Here is a 22,567-nt window from a genome sequence, read left to right on the forward strand (position 1 = left end):
ATGATGGAAACAGTAACAGATCAGTGGTTTTCAGTGGGTGGGGGAGTGGGGAGAAACGGGGGAAGCACAGGGGATTTTTAGGGCAGTGAAACCATTCTGTATGACATAATCACAGTGGATACATGACATTAAACCTTTGTCAAAACTCCTAGAACGTTCAGCACAAAGAGCAAATCCCAGTGTAAACGACGGGCCTTTCTGTGACCAGGACACACCAACGGTGGCTCGCCGAGTCGTAACAGACGCACCACACAAATGCAAGACCGTAATTACAGGGGAACTGGGCGCAGGGAGTATGAAAACGTTCGCAACAATTTTCTGTAAACCCAAAGCTGCTCTATAAAAAATAAGTGAAATAAAAACTTTTTCAGACGTAAAAAATATATATTTTTTAATATAAAAAAGTGGATATAGTCTATACCAAATAATTGTTACATAATATGAGAGAAGTGTAAGCGAATGTAAAAACCCAGTGATGGGGGCTCTGTGAGTGGAAACAGTACTGCTGGCCGGGAACTTTACAAAAGGGTTCAAGGAAGAGGACACTTGGAGCACGTGCCTAGAACAAGGGGGTGAACCTCTGAAGGATCCAGAATTCCACGTTAAGGCATGAGTGTGGTAAATACAAGAAATGGTATCTACAGAAAACGGAGCATATTCAGGGAGTCAGTCCAGTTTGGATGTGAATGGACAGAAGAAAGTACTAACGAAAGGGAGACAGAAAGAAAAAGCAGAGCCTAAATTCTTTCACAAACACAGAGATCACACAGCAACAGTTAAATTAGGAACAGAGTGCCCAGGGGACAGGTGTGCAACCATCACACGCCAGTGAAAGTCCTAGAAAGTGGACATATCAAAGCAATCCTGGACAGAACAGTAAGAGGGTGACTAACGACTGGCTTGATCCGTCCAGAGAGTCCTCCCTAATCCATACCCGAGTCGTTCTCAGAGGAACTAACAACTCCTAGCGGGAAACACAAACAAATCGACCCAATTTACATATCTGTGCAGCGTCCTCCTCAAATCCACCCTGAGGAAGTTCAGCAACTACAGTTCATGAAGAAATAAATTACAGAATTCATTTCCCTACTCCTGTAATTGTTATACACACTAACAATTCCATTCTGTAAACTGTTAGAAACAAACCAAAATTTCCAAGCCATGGACTTGCACAGCCAATCCCATTTTTATCTTCATCCCTGAAACCTTATTTGTATTCCTTCACTCCCCAAAAAGCATTTACTTAGTGTCTGCAATGCACACATCCCACTCACATCCTGTCCGGCTTTCAGACTCTCTCTCACCGTTTACTCTGTACAGACCCCGGACTGTGGTTACTCATCCTTAGGGTGAACAAAGGCAACGAACCCCAGCCTATGAAGTGCTGAACTTCCCTGGCTCACTGCAGCTTCTTCTGTTACTTAGCTATCATTTTCCTCTCTCTGTACTGTCTAATCTCATCAGGACACTCTTCTCTAATGTCAGATAATGCAACACTTTCATTATGTTCTCCAGAACTATGAGAATCCGTACGCTACGATACTCAGCCCTTTCCGTGCACCCTTGGGGTGCTGCTTTTTGCACTCTGTGCATGGTCTAGGGGCAGCCCTGAGGCTTCCCAATCCTGTAGAGAATGGGCCCACGGCTCCATGAAGTCTTAGAGCTACTGGCCTCATCTGAGCTGAACATAACCTCGGTGGACCACCAGTCCTGGCTTCCATGTTCCATCTGGTCTCTTGAATCCTCAGGTTATGCAGATCCCACAGGTCTTTGTCTTTCTCTTACAGCTGTGAGGTTCCTTATAAAACAGGACAGCTTCTGAGACCATGTGTCTGCAACTCAGAGGAGCTCTGTGGCCTCCTTTTAAATCGTCACATCCAAAATTATGTAAGAGATTTTGTACCTGTGCATGTTATCTGTGTTTTCTTCTGGGGAAAGGTACTAGAACTTTCATCTGGTTCACAAAGGCACCATGCCCAGGGATGCCCATGTAAATTCTCATGCAGACTGAGACACTTTGGACGTTACAAAGGAGAAGTAGCAGGAATCCAGCAGGAATTAAGTGTGTTAGAGCAGGTGATCACAACAGACTGAAAGCCCGGCCTTCATGGGGTTTACACTCTAATGGGGATAGGTGGTCCAGAAGAACAATAGAAAAGAAAATAAAAATAGAAGGACATAGTATGTCAAAAGGTAAGAGTGCTTTGGGGAAAACTCAAGCAAGCTAAGGAGAAGTACTAGTTAGGGAATGAGGGGAGTAAAATGGGTGATGTCTGGGTGGGAGTAATGGGTGATTATCATTTGATAATCACTGGTGAAAGAAAAAAGTATTTTATCAAATAAGACTAGAATGTTTTAGGAAAATAAGGCAGAAATTTAAGCAAATAAAAATTAGGGGACAGCTGTCTCAAAATGTTATGAATCTCTTCAAATCACTAGTAAACTCGGGAACAGTTGATCACATGAATTTACCATCTGATTCATTTGATATCAAAGATTTCCACATGCAAGCTATTTTTTTTTAATTTTAAACACACACACACAAAAAAAAAATCTGAGGAAGATGCCCAAATTGAATGAGCGTAATCAAATAAAATAATCTATACATTCAAGATTCATAATCTAAAACAGTGCATAACTGTACCACCGTGATTAAATTACGTGTGAATTAAATCAGCCTCCTTATTGAGTTTGATGCTGCAGTCTCTGGAAGCCGCATCACTCAAATACACAGAAATATGTAGTATCCTTAGCGTCGGAGTAGAAAGTAGTCTTTCTGCATAGAGACCATCAAACAGACAACATCTAGTAAAAGAAGATGTGCATTTTAACCACAGACAAACACTCACATTCACATAAGTGGCAGATAACTAATGGTTGCTCAGTGAATACTTTCAGCTATACGCCCTACAGGAGATTATAATCACATTCATCTTTATATCACCGCACCAAGTTCACAGATGAAAGACAGGTACCAGGCTGTGCACAGAGGCTTTAGACAAGATGCTGGTGGCCAACCACATCAAGCTAGTCATTTCTTAATTTATTTGCATTCTAACACCATTCCCAAAGCAGTATTTGTGCTTTACCGAGAATGTTCCTGAACAGGAAGATAAATAGAAATCAGCCTCTGGAAAGAAAATGTTAAGTTATAGTAGATATTTGGGAATTGCTGTTTCAATATAAATAATAACATCCAATTGTCTGCAATATAAACAGACGAATCCATTAAGCTTTTCCCAGTTTTTACCTATTGAGGACACCATGAGCCATTTGTGATGTGATGTATGACTAGACACAGGGGAATAGTGCTGGCTAAGGAATGAGAAACTCCTTCCTCTGTACTTTCATTGAGAAAATTTCCTCTTCACGATTAGATCACTACATTTCTCAACAGCAAAGATTCATTCTTATTCACCTCTGTAGCTCCAGCCCAGAGTTCACAACAGCAACTCAACAGACTTTTGTGGAACGAATGCCGCTTGAATCAGTTGGGTGGAAAAGGGACATGGCTTTTCCATTTCTGTTATGGAGACAAGGGAAGCATAGACTTTGATCTATTTTTTCTAGACAAGGATTTAACTTGTTAGACCTAGTTTGGCTCAAGAACCTGGAGAATCTCAAATAGAAATAAATAGTTCCAATTAAGGCATAAGGATGCTAACTCCATGTCTGCTATGTACTGTAGCAAAGTTAGAAATGATCCAATGTTCATTTACACATACAACTGTCTTTCTTCTTCTGGAAAAAAAAAAGAACCTAATTTTGTAGATGTACCTTTCTTTTCTCCCTCCCATGAGCCAGTTGTGTTGACCACATTTCCTCCGATAAATAAGTCATAAGCATGCAACACTGTGCATGAGGGAAATTCTACCGACAGGTTTCTTTACTCTCATAAACAGAAAAACACACAAAGTCAGCTCCTTTTTGAGCTTATGGAAGATGTTGAATTTAGAGATCATCCCTGCAATTGCTACAGCTCTGTTGTAATCACAGGGAAACTAGCCTAGGAACCCAGCAAACAGAACAGGGTGAAGAAAACTACAGAAAACCTAAGCCAAGGAGCCCTGATCAATTAAAACTGGATTATCTGCATTTGGACATTTCATGTCATTTTTTTTTTAAGCCATACATGATTAAGTTGTAAAAGAGGACACAACAGTCTGTAATATGATCCTGTTTATGTAAACATATTTTTATACATGATGCTCTAGATGGATGTAAACCAATCTTTCAGCGATGGTTGTCTTCAGGGGACAGGAGGATTATGAAGCGAATATTTGCATTCAGTACTCTGCTATATTACTATTATGAGGATAAAAGATTGAAATGGTTCTGGAATTTAAATTTTAACTGAAACTTAAGTGTACTTTTATACCGCATGCATGGCAGGTACTAATGTGTTTTCCCCCAGCTTTACTGAGAGATAACTGATACACATCACTGTAATATAAGCTTAAGATGTTCGGCATAATGGTTTGATTTACACACGTTATAAAATGATTATTGCATAAGTTTAGGTAGCATCCATCATCTCAATCTAGATACAAGGAAAAAAGAAAGGAAAAAAAGGGAAAAAATTTCGTTGTGATGAGCACCCTTAGGATTTATTCTCTTGGCAAATGTCCTACACACCACACGGCAAGGGTTAACTATGGGCATCATGTCGCCCATGACAGCACCCGAACTTACTCATCTCATAAGTGGAAGTTGTTATGTTCTGACCACCCCCCCTCCAATTCTCCCTCATCCCACCTCTGGTGACCACAAATCTGATCTCTTTTTCTATGTGTTTGTTTTTATTTTGTTTTTATAGATTCCACATATAAGTGATTTCATACAGTATTTGTCTCTGTCTGACTTATTTAACTTAACATAATGTCCTCAAGGTCCACCCATGTTGCTGCAAATGGCAAGATTTCATTCTTTTTTATGGCTGAGTAATATTCTCTTACACACACACACACACACACCCCTTTTTCACCTATTCATCCATCAATGGACACAATGTTGTTTCTGTGTCTTGGCTATTGTAAACGATGGTGCAGTGAACACGGGGGGCAGATACCTTTTTGACTTACTGTTTTTGTTTCCTTTGGATATAGTCCTGGAAGTAGAATGGCTGAATCATACAGTAATTCTATTTCTATTTCTTTGAGGACTTTCCATACTTTTTTCCACAATGGCTACACCAAGTTACAATCCCATCAACAGTGCACAAGAGCTCCCTTTTCTCCACATCTTTGCCAGTGTTTGTCATCTCTTGTCTATTTGATGATGGACATCCTAATGGGTGTGCAACGGTATCTCATTGCGATTTTGATTTGTATTTCCTTAATGACTAGGGATGTTGAGCATCTTTCCATGTACCTGTTGGCCATCTGCGTGACCTCTTATTTTCCTCTAGCTGTATCCCTGCCATTGTAAATGGCAAGATTTCTTTTTTATGGCTGAGTAATATTCCATTGCATACATACATATATGTGTACAATATACATATATACACACACACACACACACACAAACACACACACACAAACACACAAACATCTTCTTTATCAATTCATCTATCAATGGACACTTGGCCTGTTTCCAAATCTTGGCTTTTGTAAATAATGCTGCTATAAACATAGGGATGCATGAATCCCTTTAGAACTAGTATTTTTGTATTCTTTGGGTAAATACCCAGTAGTGTGATTGCTAGATCATAAAGTAGTTCTACATTTAACTTCTTGAGGAAGCTCCACAGTGTTTTCCACAGTGGCTGCACCAGTTTGACTTCCCACCAACAGTGCAAGAGGTTCCTTTTTCTCCACGTCTTTGCCAACCCCTGCCGTTTCCTGTGTTGTTGATTTTAGCCATTTGGTAGGTGTGAGGTGATATCTCAGTGTAGTTTTGATTTGCATTTCCCTGATAAGTGATGGCGAGCATCTTTTCATGTGTCTATTGCCCATCTGTTTCTTTGTAGAAATGTTCATGTTTTCTGCCCATTTTAATGGGATTATTTGGGTTTTGGGTGTTCAGTTGAATACGTTCTTTCTAGATTTTGGATACTACCCTTTATCACATATGTCACTGCAAACACCTTTTCCCATTCTGTAGGGTGCCTTTTAGTTTTCTTGATGTTTGATGATTATGCAGGAGCTTTTTATTTTGATGTGGTCCCAACAGTTTATTTTGTTTCTGTTGCCCTTGCCTCTGGAGACATATCTAGAAAGATGTTGCTACAGCTAATGGCAAAAAACTTAGCTTTGAGATACCATTAATCAAGCAAGTAAATAAACAAATGAGGACATGTATATGTATCTATATTTATATTTATAAAATTTATTTAATCCCAACAATGTTCGAGCCAGGCATCTTGCTGAAGCAAAAATAAAAATTGTGAGTATGGTATTATTTTTATTAAAAAGTATCCCTAATTCAGGGGCACCTGGGTGGTGCAGTCGTTAAGCGTCTGCCTTCGGCTCAGGGTGTGATCCTGGCCTTCTGGGATCGAGCCCCACATCAGGATTCTCCGCTGGGAGCCTGCTTCTTCCTCTCCCACTCCCCCTGCTTCTGTTCCCTCTCTCGCTGGCTGTCTCTCTCTCTGCCAAATAAATAAATAAAATCTTAAAAAAAAAAAAGTATCCCTAATTCAGTCTTTGGCTCTGATCTTTCAGAGTCAGGTATCTACTGCCATGATATTTAAAAATACTAATCATTTGGTTCTGTATTTTAATGGAGACTTAGGACATTCAGAGCAGTAAAATACTTAAAAATGGATGAACAACAGCAACTGTTTAAGTTAACTTCACTTTTTTCCAGTGAGTCATTAGCTCAGCCGTCTGAGAAACTTACTTTTAATAATGTACAGAACACAATCTATATTACATGAATCACAAGCAAGGTCTTCAACCCTTTGTCTTCCCAGCACACTATCAAAATTCAGTTTAATGAGAAGGAAAGCAAATGGAAAAAAAAATCAAGATGGAAATAAACCTCAACTGGGGTGGACAGAACATTAACTCTTTTAATTTCTGATCTGCCTAAGAGCTTGAACAAATAAGTCTTTAACCTGCAGTGCCACTGGGCATATACCAAAACACCAGAAAAATAAGGATAGAAAAGAAACAATAAGATCCACTTTTGGAATGCCCAATAAATACTGAAAACTCAAACTCTTCAGAGAACACGGTCTTTTAAATATGTGTGTACCTATGAATTGGTGTGTATATATAAGACAGACCGATACTAACATTGATTGGTTTAAAAGAAAGTACACTTTTCATCCTTTTTTTTTGTTCATAATAATCTTTTATTTATTGTAGTAAAGAAAATAACCTATCTGTTGAACAGTTCTTTATTTTCTTTAATAATTTTTATTTTGTTGTTAGTCACCATAAAGTACATCTCCAGTTTTTGATGCAATGTTCCATGATTCATTATTTGCGTATAACACCCAGTGCACCATGCAATATGTGCCCTCCTTAATACCCATCACTGGCCTATCCCAATCCCCCACCCCTCTCCCCTCTGAAGCCCTCAGTTTGTTTCCTAGAGTCCACAGTCTCTCATGGTTCATTCCCCATTCTGTTTACCCCGCTTCATTCTTCCCTTCCTTCTCCTACCAATCTCCCTGCTATTCCTTATGTTCCATAAATGAGTGAAACCATATGATAATTGTCTTTCTCTGCTTGACTTATTTCACTTAGTATGATCTCCTCCAGTGCCGTCCATGTTGCTGCAAATGTTGTGTAATCATTCTTTCTGATGGCTGAGTAATATTCCATTATATATATGGACCACATCTTCTTAATCCAGTCATCTATTGAAGGGCATCTCGGCTCCTTCCACGATTTAGCTATTGTGGACAATGCTGCTATGAACATTGGGGTGCATATGGCCCTTCTTTTCACTACGTCTGTATCCCTGGAGTAAATACCCAGTAGCGCAATTGCTAGATCATAGGGTAGCTCTATTTTTAACTTTCTAAGGGACCTTCATACTGTTTTCCAAAGTGGCTGTACCAACTTGCATTCCCACCAAGAGTGTAAGAGGGATCTCCTTTCTCCACATCCTCTCCAACGTTTGTTGTTTCCTGCCTTGTCAATTTCTGCCATTCTAACTGGTGTAAGGTGGTATTTCAAGGTGGTTTTGATTTGAATTTCCCTGATGACTAATGATTTTGAACACTTTTTCATGTGTCTGTTAGCCATTTGTATGTCTTCATTGGAAAAGTGTCTGTTCATAATTTCTGCCCATTTTTTGATTTGATTATTTGTTTCTCGTGTATTGAGTTTGAGAAGTTCTTTGTAGATCTTGGATACTAGTCTTTTATCCAGAGTGTCATTTGCAAATATCTTCTCCCAATCCATGGGCTGCCTTTTAGTTTTTTTGACTCTTTCCTTGGCTGTGCAGAAGCTTTTTATCTTGATGAAGTCCCACAAGTTCATTTTTTCTTTTGTTTCTCTTGCCTTTGGAGATGTGTCATGAAAAAGGTTGCTGTGGCCGATGTCGTAGAGGTGGCAGCCTATGTTCTCCTCTAGGATTTCAATGGATCCCTGCCTCACATCGAGGTCTTTCATCCATTTGGAGTTTATCTTTGTGTATGGTGTGAGAGAGTGGTCAAGTTTCATTCTTTTGCATATAGCTGTCCAATTTTCCCAGCACCATTTATTGAAGAGACTGTCTTTTTTCCACTGGATGTTTTTTCCTGCTTTATTGAAGATTAGTTGCCCAAAGAGCCGAGGGTCCATTTCTGGGTTCTCTATTCTATTCCATTGGTCTATGTGTCTGTTTTTTGTTTTGTTTTGTTTTGTTTTTTAGCATTCCAATAAAGTTTTATTTATTTATGGGCACGGAAATTTGAAGTTTATGCATTTTAAATGTATTATAAAATATTCTTCTTTTGACCTTTTTTTATAAAAATTTTTTATTATGTTAGTCGCTATACAGTACATCCCAAGTTTTTGATGTAAAGTTCCATGATTCATTACTAGTGTATAACACCCAGTGCACCATGCAATACGTGCCCTCCTTAATACCCATCACCAGCCTATCCCGATCCCCCACCCCCCCTCCCCTCTAAAGCCCTCAGTTTGTTTCCCAGAGTCCATAGTCTCTCATGGTTCATTCCCTCTTCTTTTTACCCCCCCCTCCTTCTTCCCTTTCTTCTCCTACTGATCTTCCTACTTCTTATGTTCCATAAATGTGTCTGTTTTTGTGCCAGTACCATGCTGTCTTTGTGATCACAGCTTTGTAGTATAGCTTGAAATCTGGCAACGTGATGCCTCCCAGCTTGTTTTTCCTTTTCAACAATTCCTTGGCAATTCGGGGCCTTTTCTGGTTCCACACAAATTTAAGGGCTGTTTGTTCCAGTTCTTTGAAAAATGTCATTGGTATTTTGATCAGGATGGCATTGAAAGTGTAGATTGCTCTGGGTAGCACAGACATTTTAACTATGTTTATTCTTACAATCCAAGAGCATGGAATGTTTTTTCCACCTTTTTGTCTTCTTCAACATCTCTCAAGAGTGATCTGTAGTTTCTAGAATATAGATCCTTTACGTCTCTGGTTAATTCCAAGATAACATATGATTTTTGGTGCAATTGTTAATGGAATGGATTCCATAATTTCTCTTTCTTCAGTCCCATTGTTCATGTATGGAAATGCAACTGATTTCTGAGCATTGATTTTGTATCCCGCCACATTACTGAATTGCTCTATAAGTTCTAGTAGTTTGGGGGTGGAGACTTTTGGGTTTTCTCTATAGAGTATCATGTCATCTACGAAGAGAGACAGTTTGACTTCTTTGCTAATTTGGATACTTTTTATCCCCTTTTTTTGTCTGATTGCAGTTGCAAGGACTTCTAGTACTATGTTGAATAATAATGGTGAGAGTGGGCATCCTTGTACCATTCCTGATCTTAAGGGAAAGGCTTTCAGCTTTTCCCATTGAGAATGATATAGATGTAGGCTTTTCATAGATGGTTTTTATGAAATTGAGGAATGTACCCTCTATCCCTACACTCTGAAGGGTTTTAATCAGGAAAGGATGCTGTATTTTGTCAAATGCTTTTTCTGCATCAGTTGAGAGGATCATATGGTTCTTGACTCTTTTCTTGTTGATATGATCTATCACACTGATCAATGTGCGAATGTTGAACCACCCTTGCATCCCAGGGAGGAATCCCACTTGGTCATGATGGATCACGATCTGTTGGATACTCTTAGTTATTCTCAACCTATTGTTGAGAATTTTGCGTCCATATTCATCAGGGAAATTGGTCTGTCATTCTCCTTTTTGATGGGGTCTTTGCCTGGTTTGGGGATCAAGGTAATACTGGCCTCATAGAATGAGTTTGGTAGTTTTCCTTCTGTTTCTATTTTTTGAAACAGCTTTAGGAGAATAGGTATTATTTCTTCTTTGAATGTTTGGTAGAATTCCCTGGGGGAATCCATCAGGCCCTGGACTCTTGTTTTTGGGGAGGTTCATTTTTCAGTCCTTATTCATGTAGACTACTCTGATTTTCATCTGATCTTGTCAACAACATCTTCCAGCTACATCACAGAAGTAGTAAGTAGGCTGAATAATGGTACCCCAAAGACATCCACATCCTAATTCCCAGAATCTGTATGTTACATGGTAGAATGTAGTTCGTTTTGAAGGTAAGAGGATGGGCCACAAACCAAGAATGCAAACTAGAAAAGGCAAGAAAACAGACTCCTCCCCAGAGCCCCTATAAGGAATGCAGTCCTGCTGACACCTTCATTGCAGCTCACTGAGATTAATTTTAGACTTCTGCCCTCAAGAACTGTAAGATAATAAATTTATGGCCTCTTAAGCCATCTGGTTTATGGCAATCTTTTACAGAAGCCATAGAAACTAATACATGTGGCTTCTGTAACCCTTTTCTCCTGGTTCTCCTCATCTCTCAGACCATACCTTACCAGAGCCTTCCAAAGGATCCTTCTCCTCTTCTTCCCACTGCTTTAATAGCAATATTCCCCTCAGACTCCTCTACTATTTTTATCACATGGACACTCCATAGTTAAGAGCTTAAAAGCAAAGACTTCAGAGCCCAAAGGGCATGGATTTGTAGCCCAATTCTACCACATGCTCTCTCTGTGATCCTTCCAGATATTGTGGTTTCCAGGTCTAGAAATTCCATTTTGTTTCTCTGAATAATTCTTCTATGTTAAGTATTTGAATCTTTTATTTCATTGAACATAGTTATAATAGCTGCTTTATACTTTTGTCTAGTGAGAACAATTCAAGGTTGGTTTTGGTTGCTTTTTCTCTTAAGATTGGATCACATTTGCATGTTTCTTCCCATGTCAACCAGTTGTGGATTGTATCCTGTCTTTTAGTGATGTTGCAATTCTGGATTCTGCTATACACCTCTGAAGAATGTTGAGCGATTTAACAGGTAATTACCTTGGTGAAACTCATACTGCATGATACCGGGTGGCAGCACAGATCTCAGCCCAGTATTGTCCTCAGCAATGGCATCTGAATTGACATCTTCCCCTCATGCATGGGTTAAGCACCAGCAAGAGGCTAAGCAGTTTATACACAGAATCTGGGGCTCCCCGTCTCTGGACGTCTCTTTTTCAGGATTGTTCCTTGACTTTCCCAAGGCCCCAAATTCTGTTTCCAGAGAGACTGTGGGTATTCTCTCGGCCTCTGAGCTGCCACATAGCACTGACTTTAGTCCACCTTCAGGCTAAAAGCCTTAAAATGAGGAAACTCATCCACATGGATCCCATTTGCCAAGTCTGACTCCTCTCCAGAATCTGACTGCTTTGTCCAACTCTCCAGAGCCTTCAGGTGCTTGGCAGGTTTGCTCTTCTTTGTTCTGATTTTTAAGATTTGGTCCAAAGTTCATAGTTCTTCCTCCAGAAGAGTCAGGTCTGGTAGGAGCTTGTGCAGGCAGAGGCAGGCAAAAATCCTGAGAATGATCACAGCTCTAGTGTCTTCCGTGTGCAGCGACTGGCTGATGCACGTTAGTTACCTTAAGTTACCAGATTCTCACATCAACACTATCAAGGAGATATTACTATTTCTCTTTATAAATGAAGAAACTGAGGGATAGAAAGGTCAAGCAGCTTTCCTAAGACTCCCAAGAACTTGATGAGTGTGTTCCAGAATCCACCTGTTCACACGACTCTGAAATCCACACAGGTCTTCCTGATCTTCAGCTGCTGCTCTTGCATTTATACAAAATGATCTTAAATGCAATCACGTGCCTGAAACTGGTGCTTCGCTGTTCGATAAAGGTACTTCCCAGAAACGCATTTATGGTGCTTCAGTGTTTAAAAATCCTACTTTTAAAAGACTCCCTTACCAGTAAACTTAGCTAGCAGCTCTCTGGATGTGTTTTTGATATTCTGAGCACATGCTTCAACAGGACAAAGGTTTTGTGAGAAGAATGACACAGTTGTATTAATAATACTTTCCATTCTAGAACTTCATTTCTCCTAAAAACTGGACATGTCTGAGTCTGATGTAGATTTCTATGGATAATTAAATCATTGTAGTATCTTGTACCTTTAATTACAAACAGTATATAATTTAGAAATATGAAACAGTCTTAGAATTGCATATAAAATAATAAACCATTTTAGTAAATTGAGACATAAAAATCATTTTAAGAATATCTCTGGATATGTTAGGCATTGTCCTCCTGGCAAGTATGGTTTTCTACTAGAATTCTAAAAAAAAAGCCAAACGAGATCAAATTCTTCTTTGGAGAAAAATTTAAAATGATTTTAATATTAACACTTTTAGTATTATTCCTACTTGTCTTAGAAATGATCAGAAAAAGTCCAAAGAAAATTCAAAGGAATGACAGGTTCCACATACCCAAGCCCTTCATTGTGCTTACACTATGAGTGTATATACTTACATGGTAACACACATCAAGCTGTACTGTAATTGTTTTTCTACACCTGCATTAGACTGAGGACCCACGATGACAAAAATCACTTATTATTCATCTTTCTATCCAAACAGTCTTCTAAAGTATACCTTATAAATGTTCAGAAAGTTTACAATAAATAAATGAATGATGAGAACTGAATGATTTTATTCCTAATATTTTACATTCTAAATGTTATAGATATTTAAAGTATTATTTGTAATTTAAATTATAGTAAATTACCTACAATATGAGGAAAATAGGATATAAATTAATCAATGATACCAACCACAATCACCTAACTTATAAATTTCAACCTACCTCCCCAAACAGCAGTACAGGAGGGGCAAATACTGGTTTAATTTTAGGTAATTTCTCCTGGTTCAAGCTATAAAATTCAAACAACAAGGAACCAATAGAGTCAAGTGGACACAAGGCAAATTCAAAAGAGACAGGGTCTTATAATTCTTCCAGAAGCCACTAAACCAAAAGACAGAAAGGCCAGTCAACATTACAAATTTAAAACATATTCTCCTAAACACAATATACAAGTAAGCCACTTGATATACTCATGGCATTAAAAAAAAATCAACGCCTTTTCAACAAACGGTAATTATTAAAATTGTTATTTGAAAAAGTAAGACTTTTCAATAAACTGCACAGACTAGAAAAACAAAGCTCTTTCCACTACGCTCTGTGCCCTCTCACTTCATATCTGTGCTCCTGTAAAATGGAATCCTTAAACTAGACCTTAAAAGAAATACAACCACGTGGAGAAAGCGTTCATCCAAAATGTTTGTGAATTAACAAAAGTATAGTAAAATAGCCCAAAGCGTAAGATCACCTAAGTCATTAAACTTTATTCACTACAACCTTGACTCTATCGTTTAACATAATGATGCCATTGTTAAACTGGCAGACCCATGTGCCAGAAGTGGGTTGGGATGTTGGAGGAAGAGGGATGGAGAACTGGACCAGCCAAGACGGCAGAGGAGGAACATGCCAGGGCCAAGGAAAAGGCAGTCAGAAATTAGTAACGGTCCTACCGATGGAGCATTCAGGGATGAGAAAAAGAATAAGTAAAAGAATAATAAGTCCCTGTTAAATATATGCTATACCAGCAATAGTCTACATGTGCCCTCAACCAACCTGATGATAAAGACTTTTCTGCCCCAAAGCCACAGCGAATACACAGCAGAACTGGCATTCTAAAATATTTCTGTAATTCTACAAAGCCCTGCTATTGGCCCTGTGCTATTTAACCGGCACGCAAAAGCAATCAGAAGAGTGAGAACAGATAGACAGATGCGGGTTCACAGACCAACAAGTTCATAGACCACACGAACCCAGGGGGAGGACAGAAGGTGTAACAGAAGCAAGGATGCCCACATACAGAAGCCCAGGAGAAAGTCGCCCAAAGGGACGGGCACTGCTCCAGGGGTTATTTCCTCCTTGTTTTACGTGTATCATCTCCACCCTCAAAATTTTAAAGGCTCTAAGAGCAGCTACTCAGATAAATGGGTCTTAGCCTCTTTAATATTGATATGCTTTGAATAAGAATAAAATCTGAATGATATTCAATGGATAAATACATATATATACATATATATATATATGTATATATATGTATATATGATCTAGATCTTACTACATTTTACTAAACAGGTATTTTAGAAATCCCTTTAGATAAAATCCTTCAGAATGCTTTTGTGCCACAAACATATTAGTTACTTCACTAATAGTCACAATAAGCAGCTCTATGGAATCAAAACTTCATAAGTTAGGTAATGATATTTTTCCCTGTTTCACCTTACACATATCCTTTTGTTATCAGTAATTTTCTCGATTTGTTTTGGCACAAGTGATGTTGGGAATTTCTAGCTAGTTTCCTGAAGCTTTATGAAAACCATGCATTTATTCAAAGAGACCCAAGAATATGAGCAAAACGGGTTAACCACAAAATGAAAAGGCACAGTTCTAACTGGAATTTTTTCCCCCATATCATCATCTAGTGTGTTTGTATTGCTATGTGCATATGACATTTTGGACATTAAATAGTATTATGCAATTTACTGAATTATATAAAGAATTTAGAAACAATTACTTTTTTAAAAAAAGGACAAGGCTTTGTAAATAAAATTGATTATGAATGAGTTAGGGAATTGGGTATTACTGGAGGTTCTTTTTGATACACTGGTAATTTGTAAGGAAAAAAAATGATTTCATGAAAATCAGCATTACTCTGTTGATATGCTTCCTCCTGGTAAACGTGGATCTTCCTTTAAGCAAATCTACTGTCTACAGTTTATTAAGTTGGAGAGGACAATTTGCTTGACAAAAGGATTTGCCATAGGTTCCTCTAATGAATTCAAAGCAGAACTAGTAATGAGGCTACAGATACCTATAAAGTCCAAAAGACGACTCCTACAAGTGTCAAAAACATCCACTATAGCATGTAATCAGACATTCTATTTAGCCATATTGCACTATTATGATTAAGATGGTTAAGGTGGAGAACTCTCCTTCTTGGTACATAGTCACAGCACCAAATCCCGACTGTTCCCTAAATCTGACCACCCCAGGGCTACCTTAGGCCACCCCAAAATCACTGGGACCACCCCCAAATCTCTCCAGGACTTAGCCTCTAGCATTATAGCTGAGGTCCACTCTAATTGGCACCTGTTCCAAAGTTGTTAAGTACTTTGAGTATCATTTCAGATTATAATCGAAACTCCTCTGTGATCTAGGAGAGTATCTTTCTTTCTCCAAAATATAGGCTCCCCTTGAGCTATTGGACAGCGGTTTCCTCCTAAAAGTTACTCATCTGCAAGTAACATTCAGCTAATAAAATATGTCCCTTCCCTGTAGCATATTTTTCTCAACTTACATTTTCAAATTAATACCTTATGGTAACTATGCTGGGCTTTAAAACATAGTGTTCCACACATCACATAAATTGCCACTTCAGAAACTGACAGACACCTACAGATGGCGATCAATTCAAAATAAAATATAGCAAAATAAGAATACTGAGGAGAGGGTGCAGAAATTCTAACAAATATCTTAAAAACATAACTCTTAAAACAGTATTTCCAACACTTCCTATACATACAGAAAATTTAGAGCTTGCCTAGTCCAACCCCATGACTTTAGGGGGATAGAACATCTTTTCAAAGACGTTAAATTTAGAAAAATTAGCTTCACACTTTAAAAACTGAATTTATGACCATTTCATCCATAAGTTGGTACCTACAACAAAGATAAGTAAATGACACTGCATAATTTCCTAGATGGTTATGTAAAAGAAAAATGATTTTTTCCTTGTAAAAACAGATTTGAATTTCAAAGCTGACATGCCTCAGTGATGTTTAAAAATCGAAAGAGTTTATTCCAGGTAGAAACAAAACTAGTTGAACTGAGAAATGTTTTACTGCTATTTAAGCCTACTCTAAAAGTTTTGCATTAAAGAAGAGAAGTCTTAAAAAACACTATATACTTTAATACAGTAATTTCAAACTTTTTGTAACCAAAAGTTAACTTGAAAAGTTAGACCACATATATTTGGATCTTTGTAAAATAAGCTGTTATTCTAATAGCAAATAAAAATCAATAAGTTTGTCCTCCATACTCACTAGTGTACTATTAACATTTAAAATGAATTTAGAATTAATGCACAAACCAATTAAATTTTGTTGTGAAACTAAGTCTTTCAAAATTACAAGGCTAATGCAAATACATTACATCCTAACTGATCACTCATTTTCTGTAGAACTATGTGTTATTTTTCAATGCTCTTACTTATCAAAACTAGAGCAATGATTAAGAGCCACAACAGTAACACATAGACCAATAATGGCAAGAGAAATTTTTAAGTTTCATTTAAACGATACACTGCAGTAATTACAGTACAAAAAATAAGCAAACAAAAAACAAGAAACCAACATTTGGCCATCCATCCTCTGCTTAATTCTAAACTTTAATGAACTGGTTAAGAATAAAAGTAGCCCAGACATCAGTCATATCAAGTTATAGCATGGAAAAAAAATTTTAATTACCAAATCAGATTTCAAAGAAAAATGTCTTCATTCAGGGACAGAATAAGAATTTCAATTTTCAGAAGAAAATTCTTAGCTGTTTACAAAACTATAATTGATTAAAGCCATATTGCCATAATTTTATTACTTAAAATATATGAGTGCCATGAAATTTTACTTGCCATAAAGAAGCTTAGAACATAGTCACATGGTTAGAGGCATTTGAAAATGAAACAAAGGTTAATGACAAATAGCCATGCATAAAGCAATTAATTACCATAGGAACAATAACAGCTCTGAAAATATAAGAAAACACACGAATTGCTCAAAGAAAGATTCTGTTTTAAAACACAGACACAAGCATGAGGTTCAATGACACACATCACCTTGAGGCTGGATTATATTTTTTAAGTTCTTTAAGATATCACAGGTCTGCTGGACAAAGCAGAAAGTCAAACTTGAAGAAATCACAGGTAAAACACACTGACTTATTTCAGCAAAAAGAAAACCTTGTATGCCTATGAACGAAATCATTCATACAGTCAATTAGTTCGTTAAAACACTACAAGTTGATATAAATTAAGTACTTGCCCCTTCTGACTTCTCCACGGTGTTAGCCAGCATCTCCTGCAGGGCGCGGACAGAGAGAGACTGTTCCAGCACGAAGGTGCAGATGGAGAGGTCTGGGGGGACATTCTGCATGGAAAGAGGAAAAGACACCATCATTGCTGCTGCCACCACCATCATCATCAAGGAAACAGACCCAAGTCACCTTATATCAGTTCCATTCATAAAAAAAAAAAAAGAATACTTGTCAATTCTCTAATATCAGCTCCTAAGTCATCAAAATACATTATCTATTCCCTCACACTTAATCCATTTTTGACTTTATGGATTACCACAACTAACCATTTATTGAGTGACTATTCTAGGCATTGCACTCAGAGCTTTATCAGTAACTCCTGTGCTTGTGTATAACAACTATTACTACCGTTGTGCGGACAAGAAAACAGAGAAGTTAGGTTACTTTTCCAAAGTCACAATAACTAAATTTTTCAAGGCAGTATTAAAAACCCACATTTCTTGTACTCTCAAGCATCAGTTCTAATCTACCATGCAGTCAGCTGATTAAAAAATATAAAGAACAGAAAAACACTTACCTCAAACTAATATTGAAGTTAATAAATAGAAAATTCAATTGGTACAAAAGAGCCTTTTACACAGGCTTCTCTTCATCCAGAAAGAAAACAATTACTTTGTTTTACTCAAGTTGGATACGTATTTGGCCTCTAAATTGAGATGCGACAATGTGATTTTCTGTTCTGTTCTGGGACAGACAGACGGATGGATGGATGGATGGTTGGATGGGTGTGTGTCTGTATGTGTTGTTTTTCTCAATCATACTTTTCCCCTTCTCTTTCCTTCCTTTGAAACTTCCACTCCAATCAATAACCCCATAAATTCTGAAAATCCCAAAAGGTAACTATCAAGGTGGTGAAGGAAACAGGGTAGGAGCTACCTGGTGAGTTTGAACTACCCCAATTAGGAACAAGTACACTTTTGCTTTAGATAAGCAAGATCCAGCAGGCAATCCAACTGGGTCTGCCAAGATGCTCAAAGGAGGATTTTCTTTACAGAAGAACATTAAATATACATTAAACACTAGATGTAAGTGAGACGATGTCTTCTTCATAAAAAGAACATCAGAAGGATAAATCTGATAACCTGATATAATGTATCAAAATTACAATTTTCAATGTTTAAGTATTTATTAAATTGAAATACTACCATTAGAATGACTTTTTTTATTATAATAATATTTTTTATTATATTATGTTAGTCACCATACAGTACATCCCTGGTTTTTGATGTAAAGTTCAATGATTCATTAGTTGCGTATAACACCCAGTGCACCATGCAATACGTGCCCTCCTTACTACCCATCACCAGTCTATCCCATTCCCCCACCCCCCCTCCCCTCAGAAGCCCTCAGTTTGTTTCTCAGAGTCCATAGTCTCTCATGCTTCATTCCCCCTTCTGATTACCCCCCCTTTCTTTATCCATTCCTTCTCCTACCGATCTTCCAGTTCTTATGTTCCATAGATGAGAGAAACCATATGATAGTTGTCTTTCTCTGCTTGACTTATTTCACTTAGCATTATCTCCTCCAGTGCCATCCATGTGGCAGCAAATGTTGAGAAATCGTTCTTTTTGATAGCTGAGTAATATTCCATTTTAATCCAGTCATCTGTTGAAGGGCATCTCGGCTCCTTCCACGATTTAGCTATTGTGGACAATGCTGCTATGAACATTGGGGTGCATATGGCCCTTCTCTTCACTACGTCTGTATCTTTGGGGTAAATACCCAGTAGTGCAATGGCTGGATCATAGGGTAGCTCAATTTTTAACTTTTTAAGGGACCTCCACACTGTTTTCCAGAGTGGCTGTACCAACTTGCATTCCCACCAACAATGTTAGAATGACTCTTAACGGCAGACAATGATGCTTTATGGGTTCAAGGCAAGATGAAGAGCTAGGGTTCCAGAATTAAAATTCTTCTGTCGATGAAAGAAGCATGTCATCTTGGCCACTAGCATTACTCATACCCCACGAACCTCCCTGGCATCCATGTTTTGTTCTGCTTCATTTTATTTTTTTTAATGAACTTTCCCTTGCTGGAATCCTCCATCCTCCCGCCATGGGCTTCTGTGTCCCTGGCCAAATGTCTTTCCACTCCTCTCCAGACTACCTCAGCTAGTGGCCAACACAAACTCCCAGATCTGGGCACAGCTACAGCCTTCATAATCTGCAGTCAGCCAGACAAGAGCTTTCTTTCCAAAATCCTCAGATAAAAGACAGGAAGCTAAGACCCTCTCTTTTCCCTTGACATTTAGGAATAAATTCCTTTAAATTTAACTTTCTCAGTTCTGACTATATTAATTGCAATTTATCAGATCAAGACAAATGCTACTGGGTAAAAAATCTGATACTCAAAGAATGTATCCCATTCTTATCCATTTAAAATGTGAGGGTTCGGGGCGCCTGGGTGGTACAGCGGTTAAGCGTCTGCCTTCGGCTCAGGGCGTGATCCCGGCATTCTGGGATCGAGCCCCACATCAGGCTCCTCCGCTGTGAGCCTGCCTCTTCCTCTCCCACTCCCCCTGCTTGTGTTCCCTCTCTCGCTGGCTGTCTCTATCTCTGTCGAATAAATAAATAAAATCTTTTAAAAAAATAAAATAAATAAAATGTGAGGGTTTGCAAGCTATACTCTGACAAACAGTGCTGGTAGAATCCTATGTTATTAAATGGTGTGCTACTGAACCAATCCCTCAAAAAAAATTGCCTTAATTTGTAGCATTTGCCCATTCCTATGACATAAATAATAACTGCTGATTTCAAAGTCGAAGTTTATAAATCAGCTCATAAAATTCCTAAATATGTAACACATAGCCCTCAGGAATCTCCGAGAACTCTTCCCAGGGCACCACTGGAATGATTTCAGACCCATATCCATTAATTGCTTCAGAATGACCGTAATGTAACAGTTAAGAACCTGGATTCTATAAACAGTTACCTACGCAAGAATCCTGGCCTCACTACTTACTACCTGCTAACTTTTCTAATCTTTGGTTTCCTTCTCTGGAAAATGATATAGTAATTATAATAACTATACCATCCCCATAGAGTTCTGTGAAACATAAATGAGATAATGTAAGTGAAGAGCTTATCACAGTGTCAAGAACATAACAAGAACTCAAACTAAGGGAGCCACTGTCCTAAGTTTTATATATTGCCATTTCTCTCTGTGGCACTAAGGAAGTACCGCTCATTTCTTAAAATTGATTCTTAAATGGATTCTACTTTGGAGAAATAGTGTTTGAAAACACAAATCAATAATTAGGCACCTGTTCATAATACCCAAAATGCTCTAGTATTTTCAAGAAAAGGTTGTTTTTGGTGAAGTTTATATACTGGATGTATTTAAATGGTTTCATGTTTCACTTTGCTCAAAATGTTCAAGTATGGATCACTGTACTAGTTTGCATTTATTTTAAAGATCCTTGAAAACCACAGGGATTTGGAATGAATTAATCCTGCCACAAAAATTTCATTTTGCCACAGACTGACATGCCTGTTACAAGATATTTTTCCAGATAGTGGGAGTTAGCAAGAGTAAACAGACAATCCATACGGGCAACTCTCTGTCTCTCAGAGACTCAACCCACTTTCTTCTGACCCATCTTCCTCTTCTCCCTCTCCCTTTGCCCTTCTCCTCCTCAAAATACACACAGATGTAATAGAAAAGCTGAGCAGGAAGAACATACTGTTCACCCCTTTTAGGAAAATGTGAAACAATACATTCAAGCTCTGTATTATTATCTGTTTGTTTTGCTCTAAAGAAAAATAGTCTGGTTATTTTAGGCAACAGAATCATTACCCTAACTTGTGACCTTTAAAAATGAACTACCAAAAGTATTCCTTAATTTGGGTGAGTGTTTCTTCAAATAACCTTGAACGTTTTATAGCTAAACCACACTATGGCATTTATGTTAAGCCTTTGTTCCCACTTCCCAGAAACAAAGTTAACTCAAGGGAAAGTAAAGGGTCTCACTCATTCTTTAAAGACCAACTAAATGGCCAGAAATCAAAATGCCTCCCAACACCAGGCACAAGAAATAAAGTGTAACATTGTATAAACCTCTGGAGAGCTCCAACTCACAAACATCTGCAAGCTATCATCTTGCCCTTCAGCTTTTATTTCTTAATCAAGTCTTACTATAACTGAGAAATTTAAGTTTCCCAACTTCACTAGGAAAGAGCGTTGCTTGCCCTTACAATGAGCATACCTAAGGTGTAAAAGCAACCCTTAGGTTCTATGCCTTACATTATCAAGTGCTTCAAAACAAACCACGTCAGAATGTAAAAGAAATACAGCACAGCATGTATGCCTATCTGCTTCTTATACATTATACATAACATTTATTTTCCTGCAAAATTCAGTCCGAGAAAGTGCTTCTGTCTAAATGTCTACCTAGGCTGCCCAGAGCAGTACCCAAAGGAAGCAAGCAAAAGGTTAGTAATACAATTCATGTGGAGACAACCCCAATTTACTAGGGACGTGTATGCTTTTGCAAAAAAAACAAACCTTAAACTAGCAGCCTGGCTATGTGCCTTTTCTTCCTTTTAAAATATAAACTGGTCACCTTTCTCCTCTGCCTGACAATTGCCTAGACTTAAAGGGAGAACATTCTCAAGAAGAACCACATACAACATCTGGCTTTGTTGGCACTGGAGAGCCCGTGTGAAATCAATTAGGTTTCCAACTGAGGTATCCATCAAACCATTTGGCTCCCACAGATAGATCTGCCAAACCCACTTAAAAACCTATTGAAACACGCCATTACCTTAAGTCAACTGCAACAGATAATTTGGGACTACGTAAATCACAGATCATCTCTCTCGTTATCACTGTATAAAAATTGCATAGTAACAAACCACTCTATTTCAGCATCCTCATACCTTTGCTCATGTTCTTCCTCTTTTAGCCTAAAAGATCCATTTCCAGGTCTCCAATATGGAAAATACTGCATGTTTTTGAATCACACGTAAATAAAATTCACATACAAAAAC

The 22,567-nt window shown here is 38.1% G+C and overlaps 1 protein-coding gene across 2 annotated transcripts in view; it reads right to left on the minus strand.

Moving 5' to 3' along the window:
• The window catches only part of RYR2 (ryanodine receptor 2), a 711,493-nt gene that overhangs the window by 438,464 nt on the left and 250,462 nt on the right, over window positions 1-22,567 (minus strand). For both annotated transcript variants that reach the window (XM_057308486.1, XM_057308485.1), the window contains exon 3: window positions 17,528-17,632. In XM_057308486.1, coding sequence (XP_057164469.1) covers window positions 17,528-17,632 — 105 coding nt within the window. The remainder of the gene's footprint in view (window positions 1-17,527; window positions 17,633-22,567) is intronic.

The sequence above is a fragment of the Ursus arctos genome, unplaced genomic scaffold, assembly GCF_023065955.2.
Source record: "Ursus arctos isolate Adak ecotype North America unplaced genomic scaffold, UrsArc2.0 scaffold_7, whole genome shotgun sequence".
In the NCBI taxonomy this organism is placed as follows: Eukaryota; Metazoa; Chordata; class Mammalia; order Carnivora; family Ursidae; genus Ursus; species Ursus arctos.